At 38.4% G+C, this 13,776-nt stretch overlaps 1 protein-coding gene across 5 annotated transcripts in view; it reads left to right on the forward strand.

Moving 5' to 3' along the window:
* Positions 1-4,129: 4,129 nt before the first annotated feature.
* The window catches only part of PGAP1 (post-GPI attachment to proteins inositol deacylase 1), a 67,839-nt gene continuing 58,192 nt past the window's right edge, over positions 4,130-13,776 (forward strand). The window contains exons 1-3 of one of the 5 annotated variants that reach the window (XM_058188203.1): positions 4,291-4,428; positions 5,015-5,097; positions 13,013-13,166. Coding sequence is in view for 3 of the 5 variants with exons in the window: in XM_058188195.1 (XP_058044178.1) it covers positions 4,285-4,428; positions 13,013-13,166 (298 nt within the window). In the remaining 2 variants the exon portion in view is untranslated. Of the gene's footprint in view, positions 4,429-5,014; positions 5,098-13,012; positions 13,167-13,776 lie in introns of all 5 variants that reach the window. The other 4 variants (XM_058188195.1, XM_058188174.1, XM_058188184.1 and 1 more) reach the window with 4 other exon arrangements.

Consider the following 13,776-nt stretch of genomic DNA (forward strand, 5'->3'; position numbering starts at 1 on the left):
CGTCTAGGCCTGAGAGTGAAATAGAATCTGGGTCTCCACTCTCACTGCTAGTCCAACTCCGTAACCACTCTACCACACTGGATAGGAGATGCTGCTGTCTAACTGAGGCAACAACCACTTTATACCTATGTACCCTCCACATTTTCCTAATGTCTTCTCATTTCTGCTGCCAATATGCCCACCAATTTACAACTGTAATTGAGCACAGAATTGTGGTTGTAACTCATTGTGATAATAAATTGAGGAATCATACAACCATTCAAGGTTGCAACTGTTTTTTTTAATTAATTAAGACTACTTTAAATTACAACCCAAAACTGATAGGAGGCAAGTGCAAAGCCTTCAGGAAAAGTGTCACAAGTACCCCTAAACACCCATGAACACTGAGGTCACTTCATTTTGCACAAACTGAGCCTTCAGTCTGGTCCTTAAAGGCAGCCGAATGTGGACCAAGTTGCAGTAGTCTAAATGTTTCAATATTCCAAAAGCAGAACTAATATACCCATGTAAATTGCAGGAAATTAAAAAGGGTAGACCACATACTACTTTGGGTCAATTTTATACAGGTCTGAAATAATTTAATAAACTCACTCATTGCTATATTGAGAGAAAGAGATTAAGAATAGTGAATCTATTGGTTGCTTGAAGGCCCATAATCAATTTGACTTGAAGACCCATAATTAATTATTGGATCATCAATATGTAAGAAAGGAAGTTACAGCTATCATTTCCAAACAAGAATAATTTGCTGGAAAATTTCTTATATTATTTTGTTTTGCAATTGTTTTTCCTTTTAAATCATCTGTTGAAATATGATTTCTATTTTTAAGGGTCATCTTTGACCGTAACTAAAAATGTCTAATTGAAACCCTTGTAATCCTGGTCAGAAAGTATTTTCTTAACTGAGTTTGCCTCATCTTTACTTACTGGAGGTGGAATAAACATACTGTAAATAATAGGGAAACTGTTTGCAAGCTTCCAGAAGACATCAGGCTGACTGCTGCTGGAACCATAATGTTGGATGGTTTTGCATTACCAAATTGTTTCATACATAAGCCAATTGTACAGAAAGTTACCGTTTGTAAGAAACAATTTTATTTTTATGTTCTCTAAGCTTCATGGTTGGAATTTTATGTTTCATTAAACTCTTAAGATTAATTTTTCATCATCCTAATTGCCTGATTTCTTCATTTCTTCTTGCAAATGTGAAGCATGGGTTTTTGATTTTTACAACAAAATAATGCAAATTTAGCAATAGCACTTAGACGTATATACTGCCCCATAGTGCTTTACAGCACTCTCTGAGTGGTTTACAGAGTCAGCATGTTGTCCCCAACAATCTGGGTCCTCATTTTACTGAGGTCAGAAGGATGGAAAGCTGAGTCAACCTTGAGCCCATCAGGATCAAACTCCAGACTGTGAGCAGAGTTAGGCTGCAATACTGCTTCTAAGCATTGCACCACCAGTGCTCTTTTAGACAGAGCATTTTCACATAGTGATTCTATACTGATTTGAGGGGGGAAAAGTCAAACCTCTGTAATGCCATGAGGTTGGTTCATTCAGGGACTGAACTAATTTATTTCTAAACAAATATCTGAATCTTCAGTACAACAATGATCTTTTGGTGGGAAAAACATAACAGCTCTATGACATTTTCTCAAGTACAAAATCTTCTGCCTCACCCTGATTCCTGAACTTGCACATATTTCAAAGAGAACAGATGCCTTTACTTCCAGTAAGTGGAGTTGATTTGCACACAGTATAAATAAAGAAAATGAGCAGAGAATGTATGTTTGATTTATTTGTTAAGCAGCTCTGATATTAATTAAGGGATGGGCAGAGATTTTTGTACCATGATACTTGCATTTCAAGTTTGGCAGGTTTCAAGATAATTGTGGAATGTCTTCAACCATCTTTTAGAAAAAAAAGGGAGCAGAATTCAAGTAGAAACATATACATGATTTCTTTTTAATCTTATGAAACTTAAACAGTTCTTACTTTAAGTGCATTTAGAGTATTTTTTTAATTGGTCTTATTTTTTTTTATTTTTTAATTTACATTTATATCCCACCCTTCTCCAAAGACTCAGGGCGGCTTACAGTGTGTAAGGCAAGTCTCATTCTATTTGTATATTTACAAAATCAACTTATTGCTCCCCCAACAATCTGGGTCCTCTTTTTACCTACCTTATAAAGGATGGAAGGCTGAGTCAACCTTGGGCCTGGTGGGACTAGAACCTGCAGTAATTGCAGGCAGCTGTGTTTTAATAACAGGCTATCTTACAGCCTGAGCCACCACGGCCCTTATTTATTATTATCCGGCATAGCATGAACAGAGGTATACTTATGGTGCAAATGAAATCTGATTACGCATTGCATATGATTTGTTTTGATTTTGCCTGTTTTATAAATTTCTCCATTGTAGATGTCAACCATGATTTAAAGCATAGGACAGACTGTTGTGCAAATCCAGTCAATTGTGGCTTAGTCAATAGAATGCAAGTAGTCCTAAACTTGCAACCATTTGCTTAGCGACTATTCAAACTTACAAAAGCACTGAAAAAAGTGACATGACCAGTTTTCACATTTACATCATTGCAGCATCCCGTGGTCACATAATCAAACTATCATGTATTTATGATGGTTGCAGTGTCCTGGGGTCATATGATCACTTTTTGAGATAGAAGCAAATTCAGTAGGAAAGCTAAGTTCACTTAACAACTATGTTAGTAACTTAACAAGTGCAGTGATTCACTTAACTGTGGCAAGAAAGATTATAAAATGGGGCAAATTCACTTAACTCTTTTGTTTAGCAATGGAAATTTTGGGCTCATTTGTGGTGGTAAATTGAGGATTACTGCATAGCCAAGCATAGTATGATGTAGCAACTCATCTATTCCAGATGTGACTCAGCATCTCTTCAGTGAGCCTCAGTATCCTTTTTTTCTCCTATCATTTTCTCAACTTTGATTTTGCTATTGATCATTGTTCATGTTACTGCCAACAAGTTGCAGGCAGGGTTAATTTGGGTTAAACTCCACTAAATTTAATTTCTACACAACATGTGGCTTTATATAGTCAGGTGAAGGATTGGCCGGTAAGAGATTAGGAGGAAAAACGGTTTCACAATTCAGGCGACCAGATGACAGCAAGAAGTTGAGAGTTTCATAACTCCAGCAGATTGTCCGAATTTTTTGCAATCCGGATCTAGCAGCCACAAAGCAAATTAGCTTCGCTCAGGGGTGATGTTCAAGAGTCATTCTTTCCTATGTATTAATTATTTTATTATTAAATAAGTGTTATAATTCAGTAATACACGCTTCGTCCAACAAGCATTTTTTTTTGTTTTGTCACAACAGTATACACAAACAATTGTCATAGATAAAACAACATGTATTGAAGAAAATATATAAGTAAAAATATGCATCAATAATATTAATTTGATATAATGAAGGAAACAATAGGACAGGAACGGTAGGCACTATTGTGCTCTTATGCACGCCCCTTATTTTAAAGATCTGGCTTAATTTCCCAACGATAGTCGGAACTCTTCCTCTTTCCCGTTTTTCATGTCCGTGCTCGTTTATAATTCGGGCTTAAATTGGTATTAGATGCAAGCCTCCGCAGCTGCTAATGGGGCTCCCCAACCTCCGATTCCCCGTTAGCGACGCCCGCGAAATCTTCCCCGCTGAAAGCCTATGGAGAGTCTCAGACATCCAGGTCACGGTTGTCCCAAAGGGGCTTAAAATAATCAAAGCTTAAAATAATCCAAAAAAAAAATATCCCCAAAGCTTTAACCAAAGATTATCTACTATTGACCTCACCCCATTCCTAAGAGGTCTGTAAGGGGCATGCATAAGAGCACCGGCGTGCCTACCGTTCCTGTCCTAATGTTCCCTTTGATTGTATCCAATTCGTATGGTTATTTCATGCTTATACTTATATATACTGTTGTGTTTGACAAAATAAATAAATAAATAAAAAGGCTCAGCCACCGGCCCTCTCCACAGCCCACTCGTCCCGCCCACCCGATCCGAGTGACCTTTCCAAGATGGCGGACGGAAAGGGTCCCTGAACACCCCCCCACCACCCGAGAATTCCGAGGCAGTTTTGTATCGACCTTCCAAACATGGCGGAAGAACGGGCTCTTTCCACGGCTTCGCCCCGCCCGGCGAGGGAGGCACTCGGGGCGGTTACCCGCCTCCTAGCGGGTGTGGCCCGCCGGCGAGAAGGCAGAGGCGGCCCTGGCGGCGAGAAGAGCCGGGCGGCCGCCGATGAAAACGACATGTGGACAGCGGGAAGGGTGACCGGAATTTTGTTTCACGGGGTCTTGGCGGCTCTGGTGCTGCTGGGAGCCCGGGACGTCTTCTTTCAGTATGAGGAGAACCGGTGCAGCATGACCTACATGTACGACTACCCGGAGTACCTGGTGAGTGGCTGGGCGACAGGCGGCGGCATCCTGCAAGGAGTCCCGTTTCGCCTTCCCCTCGGCGAGTTCTCCCTCAGAGGCTGGCTTCGTCCCCCGTCCCCCCCACTTCCTTTAAAGAAAGACCTCCTTTCTCTATAATGGAGTTCCTGAGCAACTTGGACTCCGGCGAGACGAGAGCCCGTGAAGGCTCCTCTCCGCAGCCGAGGGCAAAGCATCACCCCGGTCTCCGGGACAGCTACTTCGGAGGAAGAGCGCCTTTGCCTTGTGCTCTTCATCCGCACTTAGGAGCGGTCCCTTTTCATCCCCTTTTCATCTTCATAGGCTTGCTTGGTCTCCTTCCACCGGCCCCTGTCCCTCTGGGGGGGGTGTGTGCGTGTGTGGTCTCCCCTCTGGTTCATTGGCAGCCTATATAGTACCTATATAGGGTGCCTAAAGCAACGGTTCTCCAAAGGTGGCCTGGGGACTCCCGGTGGCCCCCGACACTGTTTGAGGGGGTCCATGAAGTGAAAAATAAATAAATATTTTAAAATGTCTCGGTTTTGATGCCTATTAGGCATCAAAATAGAATTTTTATTTGTTTTTATAGGCCAAATGTGATTGGACACACAAGGAATTTGACTTGGTGCATATGCTCTCAGTGTACATAAAAGAAAAGATACCTTCATCAAGGTACAACACTTACAACACTTAATAATGATAGTCATAACTACTACATAAAGTAGACATAACTACTTTAACCAAAACTCTTCGAGGTCCTCACTTGTTTTTTTTTAAAATGCAAAGAGGGTAATGTCTGTGGAGATTCTCAGTGGTCCAGGTCGTGGTTGTCCCAAAAGTGCTTTTTTAACAGGCATCTGGACTTTGTGGAAAAAGTCCAGTTGCCTCTTGAAAAAGCACCTTTGGGATAAAGAGAGATCAGTTTGAGACCCACTGCCCTAGAGGAATAAAGGCTTCAGTAAATTGCTTAACTGTGAAAAAACATCTCAGCTCACCTTTGTGGAGTACATGCTTTTCAAGTTGGCTTGACACTTGGATCTCAAGAGTCAAGGTTTCTATTTCCATGCAGTCAGCCCAAAGTCAAAGCTGCATTGACCCGCTAGAAAGTTGCCAATTCGTTTGCTGTTTAGTAATTGCTTAATAGTGAGAGAATGTGAATGTTGAGCTGTAAGGTTTCATTGGATTCATAGCAATAGTCACAAAAGTATTTTCTCTCTGAATGTTGATACAACTTTTCTTTTTCTTTGAAGTGAGTACTACAGGTAGTCCTTGATTTACAACCACAATTGAGCCCAACATTTATGTTGTTAAGTGAGACATTTAATGAATTTTACCCCATTTTACAACCTTTCTTGTCTCAGTTATTAAGTGAATCACTGTCATTGATAGTAACTTGGGTGGTAAGTGAATCTGGTTTCCCCATTGACTTGGTTTGTCAGAAGGTTGCAAAAGGTGAATACATGATCTTGGGACACAGCAACGGTCATAAATCTGAACCAGCTGCCAAGCATCTGAATTTTGATCACATGATCATGGGGATGCTGCGATGGTTGTAACTGTGAAAAACAGTCATAAATAACTTTTTTTGGTGCCATTGTAAGTGTGAACACTCACTAAAAGTACTTCGTTTTGTGGCTTCCTGGTTCTCAAAGTGTTCTACTATCATTATCTTTTTCTGATGATAACTATGATGAAAAAAATGCAGTAGTGTTCAGTTTTTTCAAAAGCAGAATAGTCAATTTTATCCTGAAAAGATTTGTGCTGGACAAAAATCCTCCCTTCTGTCAGTTTTTACCATCTTCCTTTTAAAGATGACTATAATGTCAACAGTTTTACTATTATGAGTAACGCCATGCACTGTTTCCAGACAAAAACCAGTGTAGACATGTATCACAAGTAATTGGTATGATGGTATGATAGGAAAGCAAAAGCAGAAGTTCCTGAAACTCTTTTTCTTCAGTATCATTGTCTTTTCATGTGGTTGTTTTAGGCATGGGAAGTAAAGCAATTAATTTGCTTTTATAATTACAATATGTGTTATTCAAAAATTATTTTTGTCTACCTTGAAGTGATATTCCTTATATAGCATATTCAGCAAGCAAAAAGCTGGAGGTGTTTTTTTTTCTTCCCAAGTTATTTGTTTAAAATACCCCTCATCCACAAAAAATGATTCTAATGTAGGGAATGAACATATGATGAACATTAAAACATAGAATAAAATATTAATGCAAACAACTCTGTAATAAATCCTAATTTGAGAATGCAGGGCTGCACCTAATACTGTAATATTTTCCCCAGAAGAATATGGTTTTGACTCCCAGAAATGTGCCTTGGATAGCATTCTGATTTTATAATTAATTTTCCTGGCAAAAAGATCTCAGAGATGGCCCTTATCCAGTGTTCATAATAAATAGGCAGGTTAATGTGAGAAGAAGTGCTATATAAGCTTTTTGGATCCCAAGTTGGTTGTTACTGAGCTACTACAGAATACACAATGTTGCTTTTCTAAAAGCATGTTCTTCCTGAGATGCCTTAAGAACTTTGATACTTAGCTTTAAAGTGCAGGTTACTTTGTATTTGATGTCTGACATGCTATTTCTTGCTGATGCCTCTAATGGAAAAGGACCTTGAGATATATGCTTCACATGGACTCCTGTAATAAAACAATTACACTTTTGTTTTTGGGAAAAAATGATTTTTTTGTGGAAAGTATTCTAAACTGTGTTATTTTCAGAGTAATATATGGGACAGATCCCACAATGTTGACTAAGACTCAATTTGTTTGATTCAATTTGTCAAAACAAAAGTCTGGTTAACAAAGTAAATATTTAGCACATTTTCAAATATAAAAATTATATAGGAAACAGTTCTACATTGTTAAAGTAGTCAATAGTAATAGTTTCAGTGATGTTTATTCCAGGCAAATGGATATCGGTCTATACACCCTTGCCATATTCATATATTTATATATGCCACTTCCACTTTTCATAGTTGTATTTCTTGTTTGGTCTTTTTCATTATTTATTTTATTGCTCTGTTATCTTACTTCTGTTCACAATCTTTTCATTTCTTTCTTTTTATTGTTGTAAGCCAGCTAAAGTAGCCCCACAGCGAGATCGATGGCAACTAATTCAGCAAATAAATAAATAAATGATATACCTTGTGGTACAGCTTCCTGGTAATATATATCTACAGTGTTATTATCTAAAACAACAGATATTTTTAAACAGTACAATGAAATGGAAACTATTAAAAGATTTTAGAGAAGAGTTCTGCAGATGTTGTACTCATGACTTAAATTGGTAGTTGGAAGCTGCTGTGGGCTAAATTTGTCAAGTATAATAAATAGCTAGTTTAAGATGGGTGTGGGAATGTCAGTATAACTACTAGAATTATGCAGCAAATTCAACAGGAAAGACAAGTTCTGGTTATCTTTATGATTTATCTGATTTCTGTCAACTTAAAAAAAATATTGTGCTGTTTAAAATACTTTGGGCGAAATTAAATAAAAAGCAGAAGACATTTAAATATTAAGAGTTTATAGAGCTATGCAGTAATGCAAATTTGAAGAGGAAAATTGCTCCGAAAACTGCCAGAATTCTTTTTCTATATGCCTTGTATGATATGGAATCTCAAGGCGAGGAAACCATTTTATTTGCTATTTTTGTATGTAGTTTCAGTTTGATTCTATACCAATTCTTGGTATAAAAATTGTTCAGTTATAACAGCAAACATGTGACCAGGGTTGACTGTAGAATAGTAGAATAGATAAGATGCAAGTTACAAGTTAAGCTAAAGTGGAAAAAGAAAACTAGACAGTTTCCAGTATATAATCCTGAGCATATGCCCACCATTTTCAAGGAGACTATCAAGAATTACTTTGAAGTCCTGAGCCTCATTAATGAGGAACTAGAAGAATTATGGAATGAAATCAAATAAATTATTAAGGATGAATTGTCAAAAGATGCTGAAACGATCAAGAAAGAGAAGAAAGCAAATGGATTATGAAATTAATGTTGGAAATTGCCAAAAATGCAAAAGAAGCCAGTTAGGATTTAAGGAAGAAATTTAACAAAGAATTGTTAATAATCTTAACTATATGCTTGTTAGAAGCAAGAGAAACAATATTACATGAAGATTTGAAATTGAAAACAGACATGGAAATACAAGAGAAAACTTTGAAAAATCTTAAAACTCAGGAAATATCAACCTCATGCTAGTGTAGAAAAGCATATCAATGGATAATTAATAACTAATTCCAAGAAAACCAACAAACATGGAAGGAGAATTCTGAAATTTGGTATAGTAGACATGTCAATATGCAAGATAGCTTAGAAAAGTCATGTTACTTAACAAGAACATCTAATATAAGAAGATGAAATTAGATCATTATTGTGGTCATTACCAAGGCACAAAGTTACAGAGAATTGATGGAATATCTACAGAAATATGAAGAAGAATCAGTAAAGGTTTTAACCAAACTATGCTTAAAGCTAAGATAAAATAGAAAAACATTACAAAATTTAATTACACAAAAGTATTGCAATATTAAATTAAAGCCTTTCCTAGATCATCTTCATTTTATGTTGGATTGATAAAACAAAAGAAGCTAGTTGTAATAGTAAGACTCAGACTTGGTAAAAATGCCTAATCTAGTTAATAGCCAAGTTGGAATAGGTAGATTGTGTACCTCCAAAGAGTAAATTCCCATTAATCCACATTGGATTCTGAAACATACTCGTGTCTTATTGCCTCATTAGCTCAAGGTTATTTGGCAAGAAATATTTTTTATAAAGAATTGTTCTTTTCCCATGAATATCTTGAAAATCACATTTTACATAGAGCAGCATATGATATTTATGTTATTGTATACAAAGATGTCTATTCATTTACTATATTTACTATATGAGGGGAGTTTTAGTATGGCTTGAGGATCCCAAAAATTAATAAGAGGTAGCATAACAGCTATTGTTCCTTTTCAGAAATGTAGAAACTGAATTTTTTTTTTTAAATTAACGATTATATGCCATCTAAGTTGGTGTCAAGTCTTAGCAACCACATAATAAATTTTCTTTTCTAAACCTTGTACTTCAAGTCTCATAGTGACACACCATTTGGGTCTTGAAAGTTCATCGACTTTCTTGCTGGTCTTCTTCTTTTTTCTATTTGCCATAAAAAAAGTACCATATACAGTTTATGATTCAAACAGTTTCTGTCCGTTTTCTCAGGTGATTTTACTATCTTTTGGGAGTTCCTCTTTGCACTTTGTTTTCTAGTTTTGTATATTTCTACCCTGTATTTCTGCAGGCACTTTCAAAATAGATTAGAATCATAACATAACAACATAGAGCTATTAAATATTGTGCAATATGTAGCTTGCACATAAAAGCTAAATAAGAATCCCACAAAACAATTCTAATCAACTTGGGATAGTTATTATTTTAATAGCAGAATTTTAAACCTGTGTGATGGAGTGTCTAACAGACTCTGGGGAAACAAAAGAGGAAGCAGAACCATTATAGAAAAGAAGACATACCACCCGGAAAAGGGGAGGGGTAAATGGGATTCAGAGTTACTCATCTTAATTATATTGGTTATAGACGGATCTGGAAAACTGCTTTGAAAAGCAGATTCTGTTACACCACCATACTAGCAATAAGGAGCATTCCAGCAATTCAAGTATTCCTTGATTCCTGAGTCTTATAGCTATGAAGGGCTTGGCATTTCTATAGTTTTTTCTATTCATCTAAAGAGAAGTGAAAAGGCAAATACAAGTAGACCTTGATTTACAACTGTTAATTCAGGGATCGTCCAAAGTTACAATGGGATTGAAAAAAGTGACTTATGGCTGTTTTTCATACCACCATTGCAGCATCCCCATGGTCACATGATCAAAATTACCTGGATGAAGCTGTCTATCTAGACCTGTTCCAGTTCGGCTTCCGGTCCGGATATAGTACGGAGACAGCTTTGGTCGCGTTGGTGGATGACCTCTGGAGGGCCAGGGATAGGGGTTGTTCCTCTGCCCTGGTCCTATTAGATCTCTCAGCGGCTTTTGATACCATCAACCATGGTATCTTGCTGCACCGGTTGGAGAGTTTGGGAGTGGGAGGCACCATTTATCGGTGGTTCTCCTCCTACCTCTCTGACCGGTCGCAGACGGTGTTGACAGGAGGGCAGAGATCGACCGCGAGGCACCTTACCTGTGGGGTGCCTCAGGGGTCGATTCTCTCGCCTCTCCTGTTCAACATCTATATGAAGTCATTGGGCGAGGTCATCAGTGGCTTTGGGGTGAGTTACCAGCTGTACGCTGACGATACGCAGCTGTACTTTTCCACCCCGGGCCACCCCAACGAAGCTGTCGAAGTACTGTCCCGGTGCCTGGAAGCTGTACAGGTCTGGATGGGGAGAAACAGACTCAAGCTCAATCCCTCCAAGACGGAGTGGCTGTGGATGCCGGCACCCCGGTACAGTCAGCTGCAACCACAGCTGACTGTTGGGGGTGAGTCATTGGCCCCAACGGAAAGGGTGCGCAACTTGGGTGTTCTCCTGGATGGACGGCTGTCATTTGAAGATCATCTGGCGGCCGTCTACAGGAGAGCTTTTTACCAGGTGTGCTTGGTCCGCCAGTTGCGCCCCTTCCTTGACCGGGATGCCTTATGCACGGTCACTCACGCTCTTGTCACTTCTCGTTTGGATTATTGCAATGCTCTCTACATGGGGCTACCCTTGAAGTGCACTCGGAGGCTTCAGTTAGTTCAGAATGCAGCTGCATGAGTGATTGAGGGAGCCACACGCTGCTCCCGTGTAACACCGCTCCTGCGCAGTCTGCACTGGCTACCTGTGGTCTTTCGGGTGCACTTTAAGGTTTTGGTTACCACCTTTAAAGCGCTCCATGGCTTAGGGCCCGGGTACTTACGGGACCGCCTGCTGTTACCTAATGCCTCCCACCGACCCATACGCTCAAACAGAGAGGGACTTCTCAGGGAGCCGTCCGCCAAGCAATGTCAGCTGGCGGCCCCCAGGGGAAAGGCCTTCTGTGTTGGAGCACCTACCCTCTGGAATGAACTTCCCCCCGGTTTGCGCCAACTACCTGACCTTCGGACCTTTCGCCGTGAATTGAAAACTTATTTATTTATCCAAGTGGGACTGGCTTGATTTTTAAATTTTCAAATTTTTAATTTTTAGTAATTTTATATGGGGTATTTTAGTCTGGGTCAATTTGACGATTTTAATTTGGCCATTATTGAATATGTATTTTAATTGATATTTTAATTTTGTATATTTAATTGTTTTAATCTTGGCTGTACACCGCCCTGAGTCCTTCGGGAGAAGGGCGGTATAAAAATCTAAATAATAAATAAATAAAATAAATAAATAAATAAATAAAATTCAAACAGTTGTCAACTAGCATGTATTTATGACAGTTGCACTGTTCCAGACTCATGTGATCACCATTTGTAAACTTCCCACCTGGCTTCCGACAAGTAAGGTCAGTGGCAAGGGCCAGATTCATTTAACAACCACATGATTCAATTAACAATTGCAGTGATTCCTTTAATGCTGGCAAAAAAAGTCATAAAATGGGGCTCAACTCATTTAACAACTGTCTTGCTTAGCAACATAAATTTTTCATTCTATTGTGGTCATAAGTTGAGGACTATCTTTACACTTCTTTTGCTGTAATAATCTGCAAGTAGGCTTCATCTGCCTACTTCTCATAGCATGATTGCTAACAGCAGAAAATAGTACACACAAACACTAGATATGCATAAGTATTAGGGCAGCTTTCACTGCTACGATTTGTGTTACATGTTCCACTATTTCTGGCTGTTCAGTATGGGTATATGACAATTTGCCATGGTCAACTTGCCACAGCTAATTCACCACAGCCAATTTGCCGTGTGACAACTCACTGTAGGAAAAGAGTTACACTAGTATCAAAGAAGTGGTGGAATAGAATCATTAAAGAAAGGATGCAAAAAGAGATGACAAAAATATTTTATTTCTTTTATATAATTAAATTGAATTGTTAAATTGCCCCGCAGCAAGCTGTCTCGTGGTGAGTTGGCCATGGCGAGCTGATCCATGATGAGTTGGCTATGACAAATTGGCCATAGTGAATTGACCATGGCAAGTTGGCCCATTCCAGTTCAACATGATGTCTATAGCTAATGAGAATTCCCAAAAAATATTAGCTTGGGGAAGGCTGAACTATGTGTTTAAATCTGTTGGATGTGGAAAATAACACTTTCCCCTGCTAGTGCCATAAATACATACTTGTAAGGTTACCTGTGTAAGCAAAGATAAGTTTTGGTTCTCCATTTCTGGATCTTCTCCAAAGTTAACTGTCAGAAGGAAGAAGAATCCAAATGTTTCAGATTTGCAGTTCTTTAATTACATATAGAAAATAGTGAAATATTCAAAAACTGTCATATTGTTTCAGGCTTTTTAAAAGTATCTCTACTTCATATTAATAGCACAGAATATTCATTGTATAAATTTTATTTATAATGTGATTGTTTAGATTCTTCCTGTTAATACCAAGACATTACTTTTCTTCTGCTGAAATACATGTTTTTTTCAGAGAATAAAATTACCTAAGAAAATATCCAGACGTTACCCAGCCTATGAGCTATATCTCTACGGGGAAGGAATTTCTGCAGAAGAAAACAGAAATCTAATCTTAACAGGAATTCCTATCCTTTTTCTTCCTGGCAATGCTGGAAGTTTTAAGCAAGGTAAGGTATCTCTGAAGGAATAGAAATATCTCTGTAGAATACCTAAAGAGGAAATAGCATGGGAATAATAATCTTTACATGAATATGTGTTTACCTGGATAATAAATAATTTGCATTTACAGTATTTTATTACGTTTATTAATTCCATTTTTAAAATGCCATAACAGTAAAAAATGCAGAATAAAATGAAGTAACAAAGCCAGCTATGACCATACCAAGTTGGAATCAAGGACCAAATGTCAACCAAAAGAAATCACTTTTGAAATATTTCCAGGTGGTAGCCAGATAAGTAGTCCATGAAAACCATTCCGAAAGCAGTGCCAGGGAGTCTCCTTACCACTATATCAGAGGTGAAATGCTCCCGGTTCGGACCGATTTGCCCGATCCAATAGGGATGACGGGTGGTTCGGAGAACCGGTAGCAAAAATCCCTAGCCCCGCCCCCTGCCCTCAGAGGTTTTTTTTTTTTTTTACTTTTAAAAGCAGTTTTTTTTCAGCTAAAAACATGCCTTTAAAAGTAAAAAAAAAAGCCTTTGATGATCCCATGGCTCAGCTGAGATCGTCAGAACCCTTTAAACTCTTTTTTTTAACAACCTCTTTGGCGGAAGGGG

This window comes from Ahaetulla prasina, chromosome 1 (genome assembly GCF_028640845.1).
Source record: "Ahaetulla prasina isolate Xishuangbanna chromosome 1, ASM2864084v1, whole genome shotgun sequence".
Classification (NCBI taxonomy): Eukaryota; Metazoa; Chordata; class Lepidosauria; order Squamata; family Colubridae; genus Ahaetulla; species Ahaetulla prasina.